Source organism: Panthera uncia, assembly GCF_023721935.1.
Source record: "Panthera uncia isolate 11264 chromosome A1 unlocalized genomic scaffold, Puncia_PCG_1.0 HiC_scaffold_16, whole genome shotgun sequence".
NCBI classification, from domain to species: domain Eukaryota; kingdom Metazoa; phylum Chordata; class Mammalia; order Carnivora; family Felidae; genus Panthera; species Panthera uncia.
In genome coordinates, this window is record NW_026057576.1 from 2,282,802 (window position 1) to 2,309,225 (window position 26,424).

Sequence of the window (26,424 nt, forward strand, 5' to 3'; positions counted from 1 at the left end):
AACTCTCTTTCATCTGCGTTCTTTTCCTACACACATGCTTGCATGCTCTTTTCCCACCTTCCCTTCTTTCCTTCTCTTACATGTTTCAGGTGGATTTCTTTATTTATTTTTAAAGGTTTTAAAAAATGTTTATTTATTTATTTGGAGAGAGAGGGAGAGAGTGAGAGCGAGAGCGAGAGCGAGAGAGAGAGAGCAGGGCAGGGGCAGGGAGAGAGGGAGACAGAATCCCAAGCAGGCTTTGCACTGGTAGCACAGAGCCTGATGCAGGGCTTGATCTCTTGAAATCATGCATGACTGCGCTGAAAATCAAAAAGTCAGATGCTTAACTGACTGAGCCACCGAGGGGCCTCTTAAAGATTTTATTTTTAAGCAATGTCTGCACCCAGTGTGGAGCTTGAACTTACAACCCCAAAATCAAGAGTCTCAGGCTCTACTAACTGAGGCAGCCAAGCATCCCCAAAACAGGAGTTTTCAGGTGGCTTTGTAAAAATTGTTGGCTGCTGCTTTCATATTCCTTGAACGATTACTGTTGTTATTATTGTTATTGATATTGTTTTGGGTACTCATTTGCTTAACCTCCATTCATTTCCTTTAGTCTCTTTCTCACTTTGGGATATATGTGGCCTATCTATGGTAGGTTGGGCTTGGTAAACTGAACTAAGGCAAAGACATTGGCTTATAGACTTTGTAAGTGTCATCAGAATATCAGTTTAGATGGAAAGGATGAGAAGGAACAATAAAGGTCAAAATATTAAAGTTATATCTGAGAGTAACAATATATGAGCAAATCGTAGCTTAGTATTCTTACATATCAGGCAATGAAAAGCTCATTAATTCATTCTCAAACGTTGAAGAACCTGTTATGTGTCACTGTTCTGTAGATATATAGATGGATACTATGAGGTCTTCCTTTAAGGAGTTTACAGAGGGGAGTGCTGGATAGCAAATAAATAATTAATAAGAGCACTGTCTCTCAGGCCAAACTGCCTGGGATTCAAATTCCTGTTCGGTCACTTGCTAGACATGTGAAATTTGGACCAGTGACCTCTCTGTGCCTCATCTGATTCATATGAAAAATGTGGAAACGGGAATCAGACTACTTGGGTTTAAATGCCAGCTCTATCAGTTGGTCAAGTTGTATTATCCTTCTTCACTTAACTAATGCATAAAATGGACAAAACAGAAGTCACTACTTCAAAAGGTCTTTTATTCGTTTTTTAGTCATTGAACAAAGTTAAGTGTAATTAACATGCAACGTTACATCACTTTGATTCAACAGTTCTATAGGTTACTCCATGCTCAGCACAATAAATGTAGTCACTACCCGTCACCATACAAAATTGTTGACTATACTCCTTATGCTGTATCTTTTCATCTCCCTGTATCATTCAAAGGCTCTTTTAAAGAATGAGTGTTCAGTGAAATAATACACACAAAGCCCTTATCATAATGCCCGGCACACACTAAGTGCTCTAGAAGGTTAGCTATTACTACTATGATACAATTTTAACAAATGCTCTAATAGAATTATAGAAAAAATTCTATGAGAAGGCAGAGAGAGGACCAATGAACTGTCTTGTTACTTGGAAGACTTCAGAAAGGCATCGCAGAGCAGAAGATGGCTGAACCACATCACACAAGAGGGGGTACAAGGAGCTGCAGTACAGCAAACTATACTAAAGTCAGTTCTGAGCTTGGGCGGGGGGCACATCCGTGGTGTAGAGGGCTGCTGGGGTATATGAAAACATAAATGGACCAAAGAGGAGAATGGCACACACACTACACTGGAAAGGTCATCTTGGCTACTGACATTTTCTTCTGTTAATTTATACAACAGCCACCATATATGTGGGACACTGGAACCTACCTAGCCGATTCTACAGGAAACTCATACCGCGATTCAACACTTACTGTTAACGTACAAATAGATCTAATAAGCTTGGGTTATTAAGTTTCAGCATCCCAGCACATTAAAAACATTAAGTTACAAATGCTAGATGCACATACACTGATGGCAGAAGTGAGATCTAAATAGCCTGACAGTGAGATAGGAAAGAAGACAAATGTACAACAGACCTGGCTGCAAGAGTCGGAACCAATCACCGTTACGACAACCAGTCAGTAGCCTCGAGAAGAGTCTGAACCAATCACCGTTACGACAACCAATCAGTAGCCGCTGGTGCTATTTATGGGGATGATCTTCAGGCATTGAGAAACTGCTAATTTATGTAGGGAATATTCTGTTAAAAGTGTATGAAAATATGTAACACGGTTTAAATGTTAACGCACATCTTGCATAAAAAGGATGTTTTACTGCTTGCAAGGGTAATTTTAGTCATCTGAAGATTCACTCACATGCACACCCCGGATGATGCTATACAAATTCAGCATTACTGTCTGATCTACAGTATATCCAAAGTACTTTGTAGAATGTGTGTTAGATAAAAATACCAGGCCTATGTTTACATAAACTGAAAATGAGTAGAATCTTCAGTGAAAATAGAATGTCTTTCAGAAAAACTAAGCAGACATGGTTTGGGCTTGCCATAAATACTGTTATATGTCAAATAAAATTAGACCACAGGATGTGAATCTTTTCATCTTTCCAAAACTGTTAACATACACCTTTAAAAGAACTTACCACCAGTGTATTCCTAGTCATAACGCAGTATCACTTACAGGAAAAGCATCTACGAAAAACGTATCAGTATGCTGAAACACAGGTGTGGGGGATTTCGGGATGTGAAGAGAAATGCGACTGCTTTTTCCTGGGGCTAAATCAATTCCTTTCAAAGACAAAAAGTAGCATAAGGCAAACCATAATTACAAGCAATTTATTTAGGATATACGTTTCAGCATAAATGTAGATATTCATGTCTGAAATCTCTAAGTACAGAGGACTGTTCCAAGGCTCTGGAGAGAATATCAGCACCAGAGGAAGTTGGACTCTCCAGGTATTAAAGGATCTACTGCATAAACAAGTTTTCTTTTTCCTTTGGATTCTTGGTTTTTAATCTCAATCAACATAATAATTCACTTGAAAATAAAATCTGGAAAGGTCCTTTCTACTATACTAGGTTCCTCCAAAAAAAAAAAAAAAAAAAAAAGAAGGTATGAGGTACCTTCTTAAGAGAGTTAACTCTTAATAAAATCAAAGGGTCACTAAAAAACAAAACAAAACAGAAACAAAATTCTAAAAACTGATGTGAAAGTTCTTAAAACCTCCCTCCCACATCACGACAAAAAAATAAAAAGCAGTAAGTGCAGCCATGCCGAGGCTAGCTCCTAACCTCCTACTTTAAACTTGTCCTAGAAGGATCTTCTGGTAATTTGGATCCAACTGTAAGAAAACACTAGGACCGAAAAGTAGTTTCTTCTTCCAGGGAGGAGAGTGTCATTTGGGGAGTGAGTGGGTGACGTCCTGAAATCCCTCACTGATGAGGGCCACCCTGGACAGCTGTGTGCACCGCACAAGTCCATGGGGCACCATTCGCTGGAATCACCATGCAATCGTCCAGCAAATGGAAGCAAAGTGCACTGAGGAAAGGGTGTGTGTTCCCAATCTGTACAAAGTTATCATACGGGACAGGAATATTGCTGTCACTGACATCTCCTGGTTTGCAGGGGCTGTGAAGGCCAGAGAAAAGTACAGGACGTCCCACGGGGAGCTCCTGTCACTCTCTGCATTCACTACAGGCTCAACAGTTGTCCTTTTCCCCCTCCTGTGTTCTACCAAAGGGGGCCAACATCAGAAGTTATGACTTGGTGGGGCAGAGGGAAATACTTATTCATGACCATGGAGCCCTCAGGCAGCTAAATGATGGAACAGGTGATGTTGCTGTTAACATCCTGCTCTTAGCTAATATTCTAATGCAAAGATAAAGAGTGCTTAGATCAAGATGGAAAGAAGTCAAGGATAAACATTCACATGGTTTTTGGCACACACGGTGTTTGGCTGGAAGTCTGTTTAAAACCTAGTGTTGGGACCATGCAAGTTCTGTGGGAAAAAATGAAGAACAACAAGAAACAATGAACAATGAAAATCCCATTCTGAAAGAAAATAAGAAAAAATCATAGGAAACAAAAGTGGCAACCTTACAACATCAGAAAGCAAGATAAGATGCCAGACAGACAACAGAAACACTTGAGAAGGGAGTTGGTCTCACTAAATAAGAGAAAAGGCCATTATAAAACTTAAAATACTTTAAGAAACAGAAAAGATTAGAATCAACCTTGCAGTAATACATGGACTACATGATAGGGGGAAAAATCACACAGAAGGCAGAAGAAAAGCACGAAGAGAAGCAATCGGAAAAGAACATCCACGTGCATGACAGACACAAAAACTCAACCTCTGATTAACTGCCGTGCTCCGGAAAGAGGGCAAAATCAGACATCAATTTGCAAAATAATAGTGTAAAACAAAAAACAAAACAAAACAAACTTTACTGAAATGAAGCTTTGAATTTGCTCCTCTGTCACCGTCTTATGTATGTGTATGTACTTCGTGTCTGAATAATCCTGGAAGGCCTCAGAGGAAACTGATCAGTTTCAGTCTCTTTCAGAAAACCTAAGTAAGGCAGATGTTAGAAAATCGAAGGTTGAAACCATGACGCCTTTATTGTTGGTTATCTCAAAAGCTGTTTTCTAAAGGGCTAATACCCAAAAAAGGGCACAGTAAAGGATAAGTCATAATTTATTTCTAAGATGATTTGTTTTTAATTTTTTATGCATTTTATTTTTCTAGTAGACTTCGTGCCCCGCGCGGAGCCCAATGCAGAGCTGGAATTCACCACCCTGAGATCAAGACCTGAGCTGAGATCAAGAGTCGGACGCTTAACCAACTAAGCCACCCAGATGCCCCTATTCTAAGGTTATTCTTAAAAGACACGTCTCAGTCTTACATGTTATGTAGGGAAATGAAAGCAGTCCAAAGGGGAGGGCACATTCAAACCACTCGACCCAGAGGGCTCGTCCTCATCTCATTCACCGCAGTTCAAGAGAACTTTTCTACTAGGAACGGACGAAACGGTATTAATCGTAACTTTTATCTGAATAATGAGATTTCATAAGATACTTCCACGGCTCTGCTCTGTTGGCCAAGGTATACTGTTACACATAAATAACCAGCGGACTGGCATGAGGGCAGCAGCTGCCGGAGAAAGTAGCCCCTCAGAACGAAGAGTGTAGAATGCAGTGATGGAGATCAAAGAAACGCCGGGGGCCTGTTGGTGGCTCTCTTGTCATCCGAAACCCACCAGAGACTGAATTTAGAGTCGTGGTAGGTGGAAAGTGATGGCAGTGGGGATGAATTCCCATTACCACAACTATTTGCTTCTCAAACCTGCATCTAAAGCTAAATACGTGGGGAAGGAGGGGCAGCAGAAATGCTGGGATTTGGGGCTATGCTGAGCACGTGAGAACCATCCACATGGTTCTGGTTATCTATAAAATGCTCCATGGATTTCAAGGATTACTTGTAATGCAGGAAAAAATGTGACAAAGGAATTAAGAGCAATGAGTGATGTGAAGTGGATAAAAGAGATCTTTGAAAGCTGATGACTTCTGTTAAAACATTTCCCTAGTTTATTGCCTTTAAAGCAACAGGTGCTTCACCATTCTGTCTCTAGTTTTTATCCATGAAGTGACAAATTCGAAAAAGTTAGCTCTCTGTTCTTTGTTGAACATTCTTTGCTTTCTGCATTCCCAGGAAGAAAGTGAGAAAAGAAAGAGCCTTCCTTACAATGCTTCCAATATATCCAATATACCCACAATGCATTAGACCAAACGTAGTAAAACCGTATTCATTTGGGACCTTTATTTTGGAATTTGTAACAATCTGGATACCATATTATCGCTTTGCTGTCTTTGAACTTTCTGTGGCCCATCTGAAAGACTATCTTTTCTTCTTAAAGAAAGCTTTTACAAGTGGAAAAATTTCAGTCACTAGAACTTTCCGATTTTGTTCTGAATTGGGGGAGAATTCATCGTATATGAAAAAAAAGTCCTGCCAGACTAAATTAGAAATATTAACTGCATAAGCTATACTTCACAATAAACTCTACAAAATGAGAGAATATTAGCCAAGGAGACAAAAGTCACTCTTAGAAGACCCTGAAGTTCCGGGAATGACTCTGGCTGGCTTCTGAATGTTGTCTGGTCTAGTGAGGGCCTAGCCTAGACTTCTTTCCAGAGACTAGAAGAACGCTAGTGTGACTTTCCTTGGATAAGTGCAGTAATGAAATGGCATATGCTTCTATTAACTTAAAAAAAAGCGTAGAGTTCCGTGTAGAGAGGAGTGGCCACTGGCAGGGGACGCTGATGAGTAAAAACATAAGCGCCTTCTCTTCGAGTAACTGCTTTCTCTCTCCTGATGAGATGAGTGAACAGAATACTCACTTTCTCTTCTTCCATAATTACCTTGCAGGAAGTACATAACAACTACATAAACTTCTGTTTATGCTCTTAACAAAAAGTTTAAATTAGGCTTCATATGATTAAAAAAAAAAAGACTAGAGTCTCGACTTAAAAAAAAAAAAAGACTAGAGTCTCGACTTAAAACTACAATCCCAAGTTTCATCAATATCACTCATTGCAACCATAACTAAGTGACATTTTCCAAGGGCATGATTGAGTCACTTCAGTTTATTTCCCCCTGCTCCCACAGGAGAAGGTAAACTACTTTGTGAACTCTTGCTAAAACTATTCAACACCAACCTGTTTAACAAATACCAGGCATCTCCTCTGACCTAGCATCGTATGGAGATAAAACGAAGAGGCGCTCACTTTCTAGTGGGGGAGGCGTAATGGAGTGGAAGGCGGGAAGTGCTAGACAGAAGTAGGAAAGGAGCTACTAGGGGTTTGCAAGTGTGTGTGTCTCACTGATGATCAATTTCAAACTACGGTCATTACTTGTCCCATGTTATTTATCACCCATGACATTGTGACTTCTTACTTTCCAAAATGAGACATGCATCAGACTAATATTTTTCAAGATGATACAATTAAGTTTAAGTAGGAAGTTAGTAACAGGTCTGGTATCAGTAAATTTATTTGGATTGTGGTCTCTCTCCTTTGGGCAGCAGAGCAGTAACAAAGAACCTTTTGTGGTGGGAGCTGTGGTCTAATTTCTGCAACGAACTCACCCATGCAAAAAGTTCTCAAAACTGAGAATTTCAGGTAAGCCCGGAGAAAGTGCTGCTATCAGAGGGCTGAGTCACAAACAGAGGCCGCTGCTAAAGATAACAACATTTAGGACACCGTATCCTGCAATAAATGACCCAGTCTGGAGTAAAGAAGGGATGGGCCCTTCTCTCCTCCCTCCCTCCCCTTTGTGGGGAACAGCTGCAGTCTGTAGCTGTAAAGTATTTTATAGTTTGGGACTGCAGAGGGAAAGTAACCCATTCCGAGAGTACTTTGCACTGCTTTCTCCCCAGACTGCCACATTCTCTGTGATCTACTCAGACTTCCATCCCCAAGTCCCAGGAAAAGACTGTCCGTCCCCTTAGTTACAGGAACACTCACTGTGTGGATGGCCACGTAAAGCTTGTGGCTGAATACTGATAGCAGTTTGCCTGGCACCAAGTTCCTTTAGCCCCATACCCTAACCCTACACAAAATTTGGTCAAAGAGTGGAATTATTTTTTGAAAACAGCAATTTGTTGCTTGCATATAAACAGAAATTGCATCCAAAACAAAAACAAATTTTTCAAAAAACCTTCAAATAAATAAATGGAAAGATAACAAAAGCCTGAAAGAAGGGGCAGATTCGCAATTTATTAAAAACAAAACTATATTTCTATTTAAAACTTCCATTGGTAAAATAAATAAATAAATATTCCATTGGCACTATTATTATTATTATGAACTAGGTCTTTGTGCAAAATAAATATTGTACTAATTTAAAATGTCGGGGCGCCTGGGTGGCTTAGTCGGTTAAGTGTCTGACTTTGGCTCAGGTCATGATCTCATGGTCTATGGGTCTTTAGGTTCGAGCCCTGTGTTGGGCTCTGTGCTGGCAGCTCAGAGCCTGGAGCCTGCTTCAGATTCTGTCTGTCTGTCTGTCTCTCTCTCTCTCTCTCTCTGCCTGTCCCCAGCTTGTGTGCTCTCTCTCTTTCAATAATAAATAGGCTTTAAAAAATTATTTAAAAAAATAAAATGTCAACCTTAGTTTTGTTCATTGCTAATATGATTTTCCTGAAACTGATGTTTGCTCCTGTGTCCTTAAGCTTCCGCATTTACCCGGCTACCTGTGATGAGCGTCAATAAACCTTACTGCGTACCTTTCCAGAAGACAGGTTAAATACCCACTTACTGCTTCTGACTGTAATCAAAACACTTCACAAAGCTAAGCATGTAACATAGTTACTTGCTTCTGGTCCCTTTTTTCATTTGGCTAACTTACTGGGTAAGAATTACTTCTGGTGTTATTGCTCTAGGAATCCTTCCTCAAGTAGCCACTTCGGGTTAGGTAGCCTCTCAGGTAGGAGCATAGAGAACCCAGAGTAAACGTTTATCAAGCTCTGTGCTGGAATCGTCTGTTGTCCAGTACAGTGAATTCTTGAAGAACAGAAAATGTATTTTTGTCCCTCTGTATCACCAGTGCCTACTACATGGTTAATATTGCTAAATGGTTAAAAAAAAGAAAATGTGCCAGAACGCATGGGTCTTCACGAATGGGAACCAATTCCAAACCCAGAGTGTGACGTTAAAAAAATAATAATTTAAAAAGATTTTGGTGGGTGAATACGCACAATTTTGTTTTGTGTGTTTACACATTTAAAACCCCGTTAGCTTATCAAAATATCTTTAGGCAGGTATGCACTTTGTCGTGTGCACTAAAGAAGTTCTCACGCAAAAGCAAATAAAGGCCCCTTGGTTCCTGTTATTATAACCACAAATTACTGTATCCTGTTAAGTACTTCGGTTTTAAAAAATGCCTTCTTGGGAAGAGGAGAGAGGTAAAGCCATTGACAGGTGGTGGTAGTGTTAACCGTACCAAAGAATATTGCCTTATTTTTTGCCGATGCAGAAATCATAGAATCTCAGAAACAGAATGCTCTCAACTGGATTACACCAGCTGCTTCACACCCTCCTGTAAATCTGAACGAATGACCTAATGGATTTCAGGCCTTACGTCATGTTTGGTTTAGGTTTTAACGGATTGTTTCAGCTTTGGCTTGGAGATCACTGACACAACTTTACAGTGTATTTATGATAAAATTTTGCTATCAGAATGTACTGGTAGGAAACGAGCGGGGGATGAGCCAGACATTTTACCAAGCATTGGCAAAGCAGGTAGAGTTTACGAGCAAAGGTACTGGGATGCGTGCCACTTGTATTTCTGTTGACGTTTACAAATTAAATCGCCAGTTAAAAAAAGTGATGCATAGATTACACAATAAAAATACACAATACAGAAAAACAAGTCACACACAGATATGGCTACATATTTTGGCAAATGAATTTATTATTCAAGCAAATCACTTAAGACCTGGCAAAGATTTGCCAAAATCTCTCTTTCGGCTTTTATTTTATTCTTTGGACAAATTTCATGAGAAGATATCCATGCTTTTATTTAGTAATTTCTGAGGATACTGTAACAGTGAAGATTTAAAATGATTCCATAATAGAATCTGTTGTATATTGACTGGAAAATCAAACAGACTGTGTTTTGCTTTAAGCATAAGTCAAGTAGACAACTGCTAAATAAATAAATGGAAGAGAATTTCCCATTTTACTATTTCAAATGCCATTACTTTGAGTACTCAGTCACTTTTCTCCTTCAACTTCTCTACCACGCTTTATGTCATATACAACACTTGGGTCAAATGAGGAATCATGAGTTTCTATAACTTAACATGCAAATACAGGAAAGGAGTCGTATAAAACCGTGCCAGTGAATCATACACGAAGTTAGCAGAACTGTTAGCATTTGCCTAGGAAACAGTATGGTGTGTACTAAATACGAAGTTCTCTGGGTACATGTTAAGAAAAATTTTATCTTGACCCCTGAGAATTTTAGAATCCTTTTTTTAAGTTAGAGTTCTTTATTTTTGAGAGGGAGAGAGTGAACAGGGGAGGAGCAGAGAGGGAGAGGGAGAATCCCAAGCAGGTTCCATGCTGTCAGTGTAGAGCCCAACATGGGGCTCGATCCCACCAACTGTGAGATCATGGCCTCAGCTAAAACCAAGAGTTGGATGCTTAACCGACTGAGTCACCCAGACGTCCCTGAGAATTTTAGAATCTTATATGAGAAACAAAACCAGTAAAAACCTGTGGTTGATGGTAAGTTGTTACATGTGTACTTTAAGGGTAGGCATGGACAGAACTAGCACTGGGGTAATCTTGTTAAAATGTATCTGGTGATAATCTACTCCCGTATTTTTTACAACCAAGAGAATAACTCTACTTGAATCTCGGGAAGAGTAGGGGACAGAAGAAGAGACAGAGCCTGAAGTGCTGAAATGATTCAGGCAACCCAAATCTCCAAACATGAATTGCCAGGGAAGTCCCAAAGAGTAACTAACTCTTAATATTTACATACTTGGATGGATTTTGTCACTTTGTTCAGTATAAAATTAATTTCTCAATATTTATTGCTATTGTTTACTTAATTGACAAAATTAAAAACTTTATATATGTACTACAGATTACCAGTATTAATAACATTCCTGTGAATTTGTAAGTAGAATCCTAAGCTCTGAGAACTCGAATAACCCAACCTACTTACAGGCCACCGGTGAAGAGAGGAAACTTGAAGACGCTCCCTCAGACAATGGGCCTTTAAGACTTAAAGGAGAGGGACAGACAAAGGTGTGTGTTCTCTTTATAAAGCTATACACAGGGTAAGCTAGTGTAATAGGGCTAATGGCCCATACACTGGGCTGGAAACGAGAATGCAGAGAGTCAAACAGAAGCAAAGAATCGGTGAAAGGGAAGAGTAATACCATAAATTATCTGACTTGAGGGTAACATCACTGAAAAGCTAGGAGTAACGCACTGAGACATGATAAAAGCAGTGAACTAGAAATAATTTTAGATGTAACACTGCAAACATTTCATAATATGAAGAAAGAAGGGACAAGGGACGTATTCTAACACATTAGATCTCGCACAGGCTCTAAGTCCCCACACTACATGGTCACACTTCCTGGTGTCCATAACTCCCTGAAATTATACGTGAAAACGTGTATATGCACTTTGGGGAAGAAAGTGTGCACGTTCTTAAACGGATTCACAACCTATTCAAAGATAAGAAATAAGTGACAATGATGCATCAGCAAATATAAGTGATGATATGATAAAATACAATGATTAATAAAATCTTAAAATGCTCCAATTTTGAGTACTGCCCATATTAGAATAGTGTATACAATTAATTAACTTTAAATAAGTGAGATGAATATCAGACTCAATCTGTTTTCAACATTTGGCTGTAGGGATCTCTTAAAATTTCAAAGGAAAAAAAAAAAAAAAAAAAAAGCTTCCCAAACAGGACTAAATATAAAACGAGAAACCTATTTTCTAATTCCAGGTCCTTCCAAAATGTCTTACATTTCCCATCAGCTAAACTAGATTTAAATAAAGAATACACAACTGCTGTCTGGCCAGGACAAAGCAGTGTCCTAAAGGACATCTTCGCTGTATAACATCATCGTACGTTTTCACCGATGCGGTGCAAAAGCCACTGTAGGGTGCTTTCCCCAAACTAGGCACTACTCTAAATAGGGCACTATCTAGGCACGTAGCACAGTAAAAAACTCAACAGCTTTTAGCAGAGAAACCACTATATAGAAATATGGATGAGAAGAGATTGGAGAGCAAAGATACAGGGGCAAGAGACAGTCCCCCAAAGGTCAAGGACAGCTCACTTTTACTCTAGTGAGCCATTATCTTTATTTCTATAATATGAAAAAATATTTTGTGAATGATATTGTTTCGCAAAGTTCTAAGAAAAACCTTCCTACTCAAGATATAAAACTCAGAACTTTAATAATGGCAAGTTTTTTTAAGTCATGGTAAAGGGAAGAGAGTTTTTACACTTTCCTTTTTGCCTTTTCTCCTCAATCTTCTGTAACATACGTATATTTCAAGAAAAAACCCAACACGAGTAATCTCCAAGAATCAAGATACAGCCAACAGCTCCAACTCCCTTGCTAATATATTTGAAGGAATTTCAGTAACCACGATAAAATAGTATTTTGACGGTGTTTCAAGAAGCAATCTTTCCATGATGGTAGTTTAAGATGGATTTAATCAGTGCCCGGCGGCCAAGTCTACTCTTGAAACTCAAAGTCCTAATTTAAAACCAAAACAGTTGCAGTGTTGCATAAATAAGTAAAATCGATTACAAATAAAATATGTTTACTTATCGTTAGGTTTTGAAACAAGTGTGCCTTTGGCTCATATTATACCACTGGCTGTCCGCTTTCTATTGCAGTGGTTTCCCGGTGAAATCCCGATGTCTGCTTATAATCACTTTCCTGGCTCGCCATTAAAGTGTCTTACACTTGGTATGTCTACTGGAAGAAACAGGCTTTCCTATTACACCTCGAGAGATGTAGCACTGCTAATCACATGGTGCTCACCTGTCCACTCTCTTTCCTCTGCAGTATCTGCGGTCACAGCCACGGGACACACACTGAGGCCACACATCAAAGCAGTACTAAGGGGCACCTGGGTGGCCCAGTTGGTTGAGCGTCCAGGCTTCGGCCCAGGTCACGGTCTCATGGTTCCTGAATTCGAGCCCCACGTCAGGCTCACTGCTGTCAGCCTGTCAGCCCAGAGCCACTTCAGATCCTCTGTCCCTTCTCTCTGCCCCTCCCCCACTTGTGCCCTCTCAAAAATAAATAAACCTAAACATTAAAAAGAAAAAAAAAAAAAAAGGCAGTACCATACCACAACAGCAGTCTCCTAACACGGACTTTAATGCTGGAGCAATACTCCCCAGCACTGTGGGTCTGATCAGGGGAAGAAGCCAAAGTAGGGCTCTGACCAAATTAACCGGAAAATAATTTGTCTTTAAAACATCGTTAGTAGTGTGACTTGATCTCTTGGTATTTACACTGCACACATAGAAATCAACCCACTAATAATTTCTTATGTATTATCTTCTAATTGAATACACTAGCAAATGAGAAAAAGGACAGGATATTCCCAGGTTTAAAAGTCACTCATATTTTGCTTTGAAATATCTAAAACAATTTATGAAAAAATATTGTACTTTCCTATTTTAGGTTTTTATCATGTCTAATTAAAAACATTTTTTAATGTTTATTTGGGGGGGGGGAGGGGCAGAGAGAGAGGGAGACAGAAACCGAAGCAGGCTCCAAGCTCCGAGTTGTCAGCACAGAGCCCAACACGGGGCTCGAACTCACAAACCGGGAGATCATGACCTGAGCCAAAGTCGGATGCTTAGCCGACTGAGCCACCCAGGCGCCCCTATCATGTCTAATTCAAAAAACGGTTTGCATTACCAGGGTAGACACCAGCCAAGTCATGAGGACCAGAAGAGGGAGATGCTTGGAACTCACGTGCAATAGGAAACACAGGTATAAAGTTTCTAGTACAAAATACGTAAATCATACCATATACATGTGGATAAATTTAAGATTTTACAAGGCTGTCTAAATGGCCATCAACTGATGAATGGATAAAGAAATTGTGGTTTATATACACAATGGAATACTATGCAGCAATGAGAAAGAATGAAATATGGCCTTTTGTAGCAACGTGGATGGAACTGGAGAGTGTGATGCTAAGTGAAATAAGCCATACAGAGAAATACAGATACCATATGGTTTCACTCTTATGTGGATCCTGAGAAACTTAACAAGACCATGGGGGAGGGGAAGGAAAAAAAAAGGTTAGAGAGGGAGGGAGCCAAAACATAAGAGACTCTTAAAAACTGAGAACTGAGGGTTGATGGGGGGGGGGGGGGGGGGGAGGGAGGAGAGGGTGGGTGATGGGCACTGAGGAGGGCACCTGTTGGGATGAGCACTGGGTGTTGTACGGAAACCAATTTGACAATAAATTTCATATTAAAAAAAAGAAAAAAAAGATTTTACAAGGCTGTATTTCTTAATAGCAATCACAACTTTTATTCTACACATCACACATTCATCGAACTTTCATACATGCCAACAAAAATTTTCCACATGGACCAGGCTGTACTTAAATATGTGGTTAAGTATTATTTCTAGAATGAAATTGTTTATAATCTGAAACATTTAACAATCTTATCTCATTCAATCCTATTCAACTTTTAATTCATATATTGCTACTATTGGCTTGAGAGGCGTTTATGCACTGCTGTAACTCATAAAACTCCAAAGGCACAATAACAAGAACATTAATTTGTATACATTATCTACTAGAACATATGTTTGATTGAATAAGAGCATCAGGGATTTTTTACTTGGGTTCAGCTAAACATAACTGCAAAAGAAAGATTAAAATACACTTCTGCTTTGATATACAATTTGTTTTTCTTTCTTTCTTGCCCCCTCCCCCCCCCCAGACAAGTACCACAAAAGATTTACAGTAGGATATGTAAGTACTGTCCTCCCATTATTCAAGGAAGGAGAGTAAGACAACCTCTCATTCATGTAGGACAAATAGCTATGCCAAAAGCACAAATTACATCTAATTGCAGGGTATAACTTTGTCATCTTTCTTTTCATAATCTAGCTATTTACACACTTTGATTTTTTACTTCCATTTGGGTTTATTAACATCAAAGCTTTGTCATCACTTATCTGTTTCTAGAGACATTTTTACCCGAGGCAATTAAGAATAAAAATGTCTGCATTCTTGCTTTACTGTTGACTAAAGAAAGCTTTAGTTTTCATTGGGCTTTCAACGTTTCACGGTTATTAAACTCCTGTATGTTGCTGTAAAGTTTACTGCCCTTGGCGTACCAATTTTAAATGTACTAACACTAAACCCAAAGCACTGCACGCAAATATACTCCAACCCAAGTACACCCCAGTAAGTTCAAGTTTTACCCAATTGCTAATGGTATTATTAATGTCTTTTACTCTCTTTTCACAAAAATAATCACCACAAATGTAGTCAGACAATCTAGAATAAAAGAGAGCAACACCAATTTTTTTATGAATTGAGTAGGGTTGTCACAGCAAGTTAAAACAGCTCCACTGTATTAATTACATTATTGGGGCTTGTAAATTATTCACTGATATATGATAGAAATGCATTACATTTAATGAAACTTGCAAATTCACTTCTCAATTAATATATATTTTTGACTGTTTAAACATGATCTATGTTCCTTGCTTTTATTTAAAATTTGTGACCATTTGTTTTAGTCAGGTTGTACACACAAAATGTAAAATACGAGTTCAAATGTGAATTTAAATATTATCAAAGGAAAGCAAAACATCTTTGGTGTTCTCTTACTATCTTAGACTTTAATATTTTAAAACTTAATGCCATGGTGCAGGATACTACTTACACTAAAATCATAATACCGAGTTTTCTTCCAAATAACTTATCAGGTATTCCTTTTAGCCACACTGGAAAAACCCACTAAGAGAAAGCCATTCGAATTTTGTGGCAAATTAGTCCTGTATTCACCATGACTGTGGTTGCTAAAGCTCTCCTTCTTCATGAACTCGGTTATGCCCTCCCCATTGTCTCTAGGGGTTTTTCTCTCCTGTAGCAGTTAGTATAGATCCCTCTGACATGGCCCATCTTTCCAGACCACTTCACAATCAGGCTCTTTTTGCCTGTCTGTTTTTTCATAGAAGGAAAGTGGGAATTCGGTCTATAGCCAGCTTCTAGGTCTAACCAAACCCTTTGCTTTCACTCCTGTTACAACAGAAGAATCTTTTTTGCTGTCAAAGTCCAACCTTTCTACTTGTGGTCTTGACTCCACACAACTTCCCTTCTCAAAAGACTTCAACCTATAATTATCCCTCACAGATCTGTAAACAATTTTTGCCTCCCTATTATGTCATCCTATCAGCATTCAAATCTCATCTACTGTCTCACATCTGAAAACAAAAACAAAACCTGACCTTGGTCTCATATCTTGTGTCTTTTTTTTTCCTTTCCAAGATTTTATTTAAGTTCAAGTTAGTTAATATATAGTGTAGTGTTGGTTTCAGGAGAATTCAGTGATTCATCAATTCTGCGTAACACCCAGTGCTCCTCACAAAGAGTGCCCTCCTTAATGCCTGTCACCCATTTAGCCCTTCCCCCCACTCCCCTCCCCTCCAGCAACCTTCAGTTTGTTCTCCATAGTTAAGAGTCTTATGGTTTGACTCCCTCTGCCTTTATTTTATTTTTCCTTCTCTTTTCCTATGTTCATCTGTCTTATTTCTTAAATTCCACATGTGAGTGAAATCATACGGTATTTGTCTTTCTCTGACTTATTTTGCTTAGCATAATACACTCTAGTTCCAACCAAGTTGATGCAAATGGCAAGATTTCGTTCTTCGTGAAGGTTAATATTCCATTTATATACATGCCACACCTTCTTTACCCATTCATCTGTTGATGGACATTTAGGCTCTTTCCATGATTTGGCTGTTGTTAATAGTGCTGCTATAAACATTGGGGTGCATGTGCCCCTTCGAATCATACACAAAAATAAATTCAAGATGGATGAAAGACCTAAATGGGAGACAAGAAACCATCAAAACCCTAGAGGAGAGAACACAGGCAGTAACCTCTTTGACCTTGGCTGTAGCAACTTCTTACCAGACACATCTCCAGAGGCAAGGAAAACAAAAGCAAAAATGAACTATTAGGACTTCTTCAACATAAAAAGCTTCTGAACAGCGAAGGAAACAATCAACAAAACTAAAAGGCAGCCTACATCATGGGAGAAGATCTCTGCAAATGACGTATTGGATAAAGGGCTAGTATCCAAAATCTTTAAAGAACTTATCAAATTCAACATCCCAAAAATAAATAATCCAGTTAAGAAATGAGCAGAAGACATGAATATACACTTCTCCAAAGAAGACATACAAATGGCTAACAGACACATGAAAAAATGCTCAACATTAGTCATCATCAGGAAAACACAAATCAAAACCACAATGAGGTACCACCTCACGCCTGTCAGAGTACCTTCTTGAATATCCTTTAGAGCAGCACTTCTAGAAAGAAGTATCTCTATTCATATCCTTTGTTTCCTTCCTTAACCATCTCTTCTTAATACATTCCAATTAAATTTCTCCCCCCAGTATTTCACTGAAATTCCTCTTGTCAAAGTCCCCAACACCTTCCCAACTGCCACATCCAAAGCCCAACTATGTGTTCTCATCATCTCAGCAGCAGCAGACTTAAGTGGGCCCTTCCTCCTTGAAAGGTTTTCTCAAGACTAAACCATAGGGGTGCCTGGGTGGCTCAGTCGGTTAAGCATCCGACTTCGGCTCAGGTCATGATCTCACGGTTTGGGAGTTCGAGCCCTGTGCACTGGGCTCTGTGCTGACAGCTCAGAGCCTGGAGCCTGCTTTGGATTCTGTCTCCTCCTCTCTCTGCTCCTCCTCTGCTCGCACTCTCTCAAAAATAAATAAACATTAAAAAAGACTAAACTGTAAAGGTAAACCCATCTAATATTTTCTGGCTATGCAAATATTCCTCTTTGAATTATAAAAAACTGCCATATGAAACCTCTTGCTATACTTATTACTATAATGATGCTACAGTGTTCTCTTTGCGAAACAGGAGAAAATAACTGTCCTGTTCCCAGATTTAGTTGTTTCTAAACAACTGACTACAACGAAGCATATAACTGGCCTGTTCCCCTCTTTGAACCTGTTGCTAAATTTAAAATCAAATTTGTGATTAACCACAAGTATAACACAAGATCTCATAGCACTACTTTCGTCTTTTCTATAGTTTCATCTTGTATCTACTAGTTTTCTCTCCATTTAAAAATTATTACCCACAACAGCATTTTTCTAAGCCATTTAAAATTATTTCAGTATCAAGCTCAGCATAAACATACAAATATAGTTGAAAACGAAAAACCAACGATGACAGCATTAAAGTCAGTGGGGGAAGATACCCACTTTTGTTTTCCTGGAAGTTGCTTTTTTCCAGGCATCCTCTTCCCTCTTTCCTTCTGACATTTCAGAAACTGTCCCGTACTGCATCCTAGGCAAGGTGTTGTTTTGTGTTACTTATGCTACAAGTCCTCTCCTTTTAGATCCGTTAATCAAGAATTGGCTGCAGGCCCCCTCTTCCTCCTTCCCCTTGGTCAGGTGTGAGGGGAGCAGGCGTGGCAGGCCCAAGGCCTATCTTCCAGGAGACCGGTTACATACAGGCAGATCCATTACTCAAATACAGATCTTCCTCCACTTATGATGCAGTGAGGCCCCAAAAAATCCCACTGTAAGCTGAAAATAGCCTAAGTCAAAAATGAGCACCTGGGTGGCTCAGTCCATTAAGCGTTTGACTTCGGCTCAGGTCATGATCTCGCGGTCTGTGAGTTCGAGCCCTGCGTCGGGCTCCGTGCTGACAGCTGAGCCTGGAGCCTGCTTCGGAGTCTGTGTCTCCCTCTGCCCCTCCCCTGCTCATGCTCTCTCACTGTCTCTTGAAAATAAATAAATGTTAAAGAAAAATTAAAAAAAAAAAATTGAGACATAATTGACATGTAACATACGGTTTCAGGTGTACAAGATAATGATTTGTTGTCTGTACACACGCTGATATGATCACCACCATGAGTCTCGTTAGCAACCATCACCACACAGGAACAATGTTTTTCTCTTCCGATGAGAACTTTTAAGAACTACTCCCTTAGCAACCTTCAAACATAGGATACGGTATTATCAACTACAGTCACCATGATGTACATCCCCAGGACATCTTTTCACAACTGGAGGTCTACCCCTTCTGGCCACCTTCGACTATGTAGGAGACTAATAATTAAACCGACGTTTAATTATTAAGGTGAATGGAATTTCAGTGAGTCTTGCATCTTGATTTGTTTGTTTGGTTTTTTTTTTTTAGATTCAAAGAAGCCAAACTTAGAATTGCACTCTGGGAAGCATTTTGCTTTCTCCCAACATGAAGTCACCTAAATCAAATTTATTAAGTAATATCAAATCTGGCATTTATAATAAATTTATACAACAGAATTAACTATAGAAATAATTACGTGAAAATTAATGTAACACATCAACAAAGTTTTATAATGTGAGACAGTGAGTGGAATAGGATATTCTGCCGTATTCTTTTTTCCTCGACAACACCTCCAAACCCACATTCTAGGTAGGTTATAAAAATAAGTGAAATATAGGGGCGCCCGGGGGGCTCAGTCAGTTGAGCGTCCGACTTCGGCTCAGGTCATGATCTCACAGCCTGTGGGTTCGAGCCCCGCAACGGGCTCTGTGCAGACAGCTCGGAGCCTGGCGCCTGCTTCGGATTCTGTGTCTCCCTCTCTCTCTGCCCCTCCCTTGCTTGTGCTCTGTCTCTGTCTTTCAAAAATGAATAAACATAAAAAAATAAAAAAAAAAATAAGTGAACTATAAAAAGACCAAAGACTTTTAAGGCAATCTTGACACCTATTTAGGGAGACCCTGTAATACTATTTGCTAATCCTCAAATTATGTTAGTCTACCATGATTTGACCCCAGTGACAAATCAGCATCTTCTTCTGACCCCTCTTGGCCTGTTCTGCCTTTTTTTCCTGCCCTAAGCATCACTTTCTGATCTGAGGGAAACTGTGCTTTCATGTTTCTTTGAGAGGTATTTCTATGCCCATGATTTCTCTTCTAAAGACTAAGGTTTTGTCAAACAATGAATGTATCTCAATTTAAGTGATAGAAATGTGGACAAATTCTCACAGGAGGGGGGAGCTGGTTGGCTCGGTTGGTTGAGCCCGACCGACTCTTGGTTTTAGCTCAGGTCAGGGAGTCACAGCACATGAGTTTGCACAGAGCCTGCTTCGGACATTCTCTCTTTCTCTCAAAATAAATAAATAAAACTTTAAAAGTATAATAAAAAAAATTCTCACAATAACAGGCAATGACATCTAGGCCATGACTGCCACCTGGACAAAAGGGATTATAAAACACCACTGACTCTAAAATGTATCCCAATTTCAGATACGTTAAAATGTAAAAAAGTGTCCTAGACGGAATGAAATACAATATAAGTACCAGAGTGCTGACACTCTAATTAATTCCACTTTAATAAAGATTTTTAAAGTTATTAGATATTTTAACAAATTAAATGCTATGAGTCAGAATACAAAAAATAGTTTCTGAGCTTAAAGGCTAACGTTGTTAGAGAGACTAGACACTAGATTTTCTCGTAAGAAAATGCAAATGCTAATTGAAGGCACAAACAAAACATTATGAAAAGTTAAAGAAAGGAGGTATTAAAGGAGGCTTCAAGATCATCATCTCCATGGATATAATTAGGATAGCCAGAAGGAGGGATTCCTAATGATCAACAGGAACTGATAAAACAGAAACTACTAATTATCATGGATGTCAAAATTTGAAAATTAAAGGCATGAAAAACCAGACTGTTCTCAGAAAAAGTTTCTAAGAGCTAATGCCATTTTGTGCTGCAAATTGCTAACAGATTAGTATTGCTGCAGTCTACCTTTTACACCATTGAACATGCTCTATCACAAATCTAAGGTGAGGCAGGATTAAAAGGCAAAATATCATTCCAGAAATATAGGTCAAGATTACTAAATGGGATCTAAACAAAAAATCACATCCACACACATATAACTTCTAAGATATGTTCATGTGTAAGGCATTTCATCATGCATGAAAGATCCTCATATGAATCCATCTTCAAAGTGTTTTTTTGGGGTGCCTGGGTGGCTTAGTCAGTCAAGCATCCAACTTCAGCTCAGGTCATGATCTCACAGTTCATGACTCCGAGCCCCACGTCAGGGTCTCTGCTGTCAGCACAGAATTGACTTCAGATCCTCTGTTCCCCCCTCTCTCTGCCCCTCCCCTGCTCATGTGCACTCTCTTCTCAAAACAAAACGTTTCTTTCTTCTAATTTTTTACTTAAATAAAAGCAAGCAAATTAAAACATCAAGAGAGGAAAATGTATTTTAAAAAAGTCAATAAAGAGAAATGAGAATTATTGAGAAATAAATTAATGAGAAATCATTAAAATCAGACCTGACAACTAAATCATAATCACAATTACGCAAGAAAACAACACATGACCTCAATGTACACAATAACTTCTCCCCTTAGAAGATCAAGGTGATTCTCCCACACAACAAGCCACATTTTTCATAAACCTTGAAACTATAAGTTTCTTATAGTATGGTTTTAAAATGTGTATTTTCTGAACTGCAACACCAATTTCTGGTCCACAAGACTGGTTTTCATATTGGTAATTTTCTCATTAAAAATATAAGCTTTGTTGGAAAACTCAAGGGCATTATAATACCTGATGTATGCTGAACTCTAAAAAGATGACTAGTTTAACAATCTAAGATTGTTTTCAAGTTTTAGTAGCAGAGTACTACCTTCCACATAGAAGGCAGATATAAAAGGGATCTCTGAAAGGCTGCCCATTTGATTCTCTTCTGGATCTTGAGAAGTCTCTCTGATAGAAAACGGCTAGAAGCCATAGCTCCTAGAGTCAGACCAAATACTAACTGCATTGTGTCCTAGGGCTCCTGAAACAAAATGCCACAAACTGAGTGGTTTAAATACCAGAAATTTATTGTGTCACAGGTCTGGAGGCCAGAAGCCTGAGATGGAGGGGTCCACAGGCCATGCTCCCTCTGAAGGCATCTCTCCAGCTTGTGGCAGCATAATTCCAGTCTTCACATGACGTTCTCCCTTTGTGTGCACCTAAACTTCCCCCTTTTATAAGGACATACTGTATCAGGGGCCCAACCTACTCCAATACGATCTCTTCTTGATTTTAACTAATTAAGTCTACAACAATCCTGTTTCCAAATAAGGTCTGAGGTAATGGAGGTCAGGACTTCAACATGTGCATTTTGCGGGGACACAGTTCACCTCAAGAGTCCACCCTATGGGCCTCCAAAAGTCACGTGCTTTCACATGCAAAATGTACTCTCCTCATCCTTGACATCCTCCAAAGTTCTAATCAGCCCAGCAGCCACTTTAAGTCCAACGTCTTATCTAAATACCATCAACTAAGTCCTGAATCTCATCATGTAAATTCTCCCAATCACGTCTGGGTGAGACTCAGGGTACGACTTTCTTAGGGTGAAAGTCTACTTGTTCTGTAAACCTATGAAACTAGTCAAGTCATCCGTTTTCAAAATACAACGAGGGGACACACACAGGACAGACTTCACCATTTGGAAAGAGAGATCCAAGACATGGGTCCCAGGCAAGCCTGAAATTTAGAGCAAACCGGATTTTATGGTTTGAGAATAATCCTCTGTGGCTGGGTGCTTTGTGCTTCCGAAATTGTTCTGGTCTTTTCTGGAAAGGTAACACGTCTGCAGCTAGACAGCTCCATCGACCTGTTTCTTGCCTGTGCCTGAAGAAGTGGAGAAGTCCTTCTTTTCACTTCATCGCTCTCTGCTCCCTCCAGTCTAACCCTGGCAGCCTTTTTGCCAAGCTGGTTGACTGGATTCCGGAGCAACACTCGTAATCTCTTCAGCAAATGGTGGTCGAGCCACATCCTTAGTTTTCTCTGCGGAGCGTCCTTCTCATTTGTTCACAATCTAGACCTGCCGACAGCTTTCCAAACCTTCAGGTTCCGGTCCTTTTGGGTAATAATTCCTTCCTTAATTTCTCTCTCTCTCTTCTCAAATTTTACTATGTCCGGCAAGGAGAAACTGGACCATGACTTCAACTCTCTGCTAGAAATCTGCTCAACTGAATATCCAATTTTATCGCTCACAATTTCCACTTGTCCCAAAAGAGTGGACCACAATTTGGCCCAGTGCCACTTTATCACAGGAACTGCCTCTGCTCCAGTTTCCATTACCGTGTTCCTCTCTCCATCTGAGACCTCACCAGAAGCACCCATGACATTCACATTGGTAGCAACAGTCTCCGCAAGGCAATCGAGGCCACTGCCGTCACGTGCCTCAAAACTCTTCCTGCCTCTACCCAGTAACCAATTCCGAAGCCACTTCCACGGTTCTAGATACTTGTTACAGCAGCATCCTAATCACCAGTCCCAAAATCTGTGGGTTCTCCAGAGAATGGGACCAATAAGATAGTCATATATCCTATATGTACAAAGGGAAAAAGAGAGACAGAGGGAGTGAGGGGTTTATTTTAAGGAATTAGTTCATGAGATTGTGGGCAACAGCAAATCAAAAACCTGTGGGGCAGGCTGGAATTTCTGGTAAGAGACTGGAAATTCAGGCAAGGTTTCTATGTTGCCTGCGGGAGATCAAATTCTTTCTGAGGAAACCTCAACTTTGTTCTTATGGCGGTCCACTGACTGGATTACATTCCACACTATGGAGAGTAATCTGCTTTACTGAGCAGTCTACTGATTTAAATGTTAATCACATCTTAAAAACCCCCTCCACAGTAATATCTAGACTAATGTTTAACCAAACAACTGAGCACCACAGCCTTGCCAAGTTGACACATAAAATTAATGATCACTCTGACCTCACTAATTTTCTTGCCATCATTATTGTCATCAGTCTCAATAATATAAACATGGCAATTTCAACAGTGTTCGTAACTTCTTTATTTTTTTGACTACAATGAAAATATTCCTTTTTTAGTTTATTTATTTATTTTGAGAGAGAGCCCATTAGGGGGAGGGGCAAAGAGAGGGAAAGAGAATCCCAAGCAGGCTCAGCACTGTCAGCATGGAGCCTGACACGGGGCTTGATCCCACAGAACCGTGAGATCATGACCTGAGCCCGAACCAAGAGTCAGATGCTTAACTGACTGAGCCACCCAAGCACCCCTACAATGAAAATATTCTAAACCTTAATTACTGGTTTCCACAATACCAGGAATGTTACAAAGAGAAATAATTAATTCCATGAGAAATCTCTGGTGGAGAAGGGTGTACCTTGCAACCTTGGAAATGTACATTGAACAAACATTTAATGAACACCTTTTAAGCACCAGGCCCTAAGTTCAGCACTAGAGAGACAACACGTGAGAAAAGCTCACTTCGCTCCGTTCTTTTACTCCTTGATAACAACTAACTGAAGAAACACAAAGCACACGCCGGACCGTACCAAGTGCCCACGTATCCTCTGCAACGCATAGAACGTCAATATGCAACCCACCTGGTACCATTCGTAACGGGTGGTCAAATGGAGGTTTCCCTGTCCCTTGAAACCTGGGACAAACACTCTTGAACTCCACAGGAGTCATTGACTGTCTCCGCGCCTCATCTACCCTCCTTCGTCCTGCTTTGTGATACTAGAACTGAACCCCCTGCAGACTTTTCCCCTCGGTCGCTAGAACAGTTTCAGTCTCAGTCAACAGAGAGCACTGCAGTGACACTGCAAGAAAGCGGAGGCCGGAAGCCTTCTGCCTCTTTTATTCTGAGCTGGAGCCCAGCAGCCCTCATAGACCAGCCAGGGCCATTTCCAATCAACTCCAGTAGGCAGGTGCAGCAGCTCTGGCTACGCCGTACTCAGGCCAGACGCTTCCCGCCAGGTGGGCGGCTTCCCGACAGCTCTACAGGCGGACTCCGTGGCCGCTCTTGTGGGGGGTGGCATCAGGCTAACACACAACCCACCAGGCCGCCTCCGATGGGCACGGAGGAGGCACCTGTTGGGATGAGCTCTGCGTGTTGCACGGAAAACAATTTGACAATAAAGTTCACATTAAAAAAAAAGAGCAGCTCCAGGTGCTACTTCTGCGGGAGCTCTGGCCACGCCCTCGGGCCACATCCCTCTTCAGTGGGTCGAACCTAGAGACCGGTTCCAGCCCCCAAACACCCTCCAGCAGTGACAAGCTTCTTCCAAAGACTGGCTCTGGCCTGCGCCATCCGGCCAGAGCTACCAATAGTGGTCTTTATATTTTTGTGGCAGCCAAGTCCTCTTCAAAGAGGCTAAATCTCAGCTCAACCCCTCAGGGTTGGAGGGGAGTTTTCCCAAATCCTTAGTTCCTTCTTCACTGTCTATTTTCCTTTCACCTACAGGTAGTAGCTACTTTTTGACACCTGCTACTTCTGGACCTCTTAAAGTCCTTCCTTCCTCTTTTAGCAGTCAACCTTCTTTTACCAGGTCATCCTTCATATTCAATGTCACCTTTCAAATAACTGGTTTAAGTTTCTGTCTCCTAACTGGACCCTGACAGAGATAAATCCTACCTTTAATTTTAATCTTTAACTGTTCAAAACCATTCCAGGAATTAATATATTAATATTAAAATGTTCATACTACCGGGGCACCTGGGTAGCTCAGTTAAGCATGCGACTCTTGATTTCAGCTCAGGTCTTGATTTCAGCGTCATGCGTTCAAGCCCTGGGTTGGGCTTTGAGCTGGGGGTAAAGCCTACTTAAAAAAAAAACATCCTGGGGTGCCTGGGTGGCTCAGTCGGTTAAGCGTCCGACTTTGGCTCAGGTCATGATCTCACGGTCCGTGAGTTCGAGCCCCGCATTGGGCTCTGTGCTGACCGCTCAGAGCCTGGAGCCTGTTTCAGATTCTGTGTCTCCCTCTCTCTCTGCTCCTCCCCTGTTCATGCTCTGTCTCTCTTTGTCTCAAAAATAAATAAACGTTAAAAAAAAAAAAAAAAAAACGTCCATAGTACCCAAGTGATTTACAGATTCAATGTAATCCCTATCAAAATCCCAATGGCATTCTTTACAGAAATGGAAAAAAAAATGCTGAAGTTCATATAGAACTACAAAAGATTCTGAAAAGTCAAAACAATCTTCAGCAAGAAGAACAAACCTGGAGGCATCACACTTACTGATTTCAAGATATACTACAACGCACAGTCATCAAAAAAATGTGACAGTCCCATAAAAATAGACATATGGAACAGAATAGAGCCCCCAAATAAGAATACACGATGCGAAAGGACAGTCTCTTCAACAAATGGTATTAGGAAAATTGGATATTTGTATGCAGAAAAATGAAACTGGATGCTTACCTCACATCATATATGAAAATTAACCACAGTGGATTAAAGACTTAAATGTAAGATCCCAAACAGCAGAACTGCTAGAGGAAAACATAGGGAAAAACGCTTCTTGACAGTGGTCTGGGTGATGATTTTCTGGATATGTGACCAAAAGCACAGGCAACAAAAGCAAAAATTATCATGTGGGATTGCATCAAACTTGAAAAAACAAAAACAAAAAAGCTCATGCAGAGTGAGGCACCTGGGTGGCTTAGTTGGTTAAGCATCCGACTCTTGATTTTGGCTCAGGTCATGATCTCACTTATGGTCGTGAGGTTGAGACCTGCATTGGGGCTCTGCACTAACAGTGAAGAGTTTGCTTGGGATTCTCCCTCTCCCTCTGCTCCCCCCCCCCCCCCCC

General features: G+C 40.2%; 2 protein-coding genes across 5 annotated transcripts in view; one reads left to right on the forward strand and one right to left on the reverse strand.

Moving 5' to 3' along the window:
- Positions 1-26,424, reverse strand: part of MICU2 (mitochondrial calcium uptake 2) — a 143,739-nt gene that overhangs the window by 113,908 nt on the left and 3,407 nt on the right. The window contains exon 1 of one of the 2 annotated variants that reach the window (XM_049647339.1): positions 18,048-18,571. The exons of the other annotated variant lie outside the window; for it this stretch is intronic. Coding sequence (XP_049503296.1) covers positions 18,048-18,131 — 84 coding nt within the window. The 5' untranslated portion in view covers positions 18,132-18,571. Of the gene's footprint in view, positions 1-18,047; positions 18,572-26,424 lie in introns of those variants that run through there. 2 annotated transcript variants of the gene reach the window in all.
- Positions 1-26,424, forward strand: part of FGF9 (fibroblast growth factor 9) — a 211,428-nt gene that overhangs the window by 86,683 nt on the left and 98,321 nt on the right. The window lies entirely within an intron of this gene.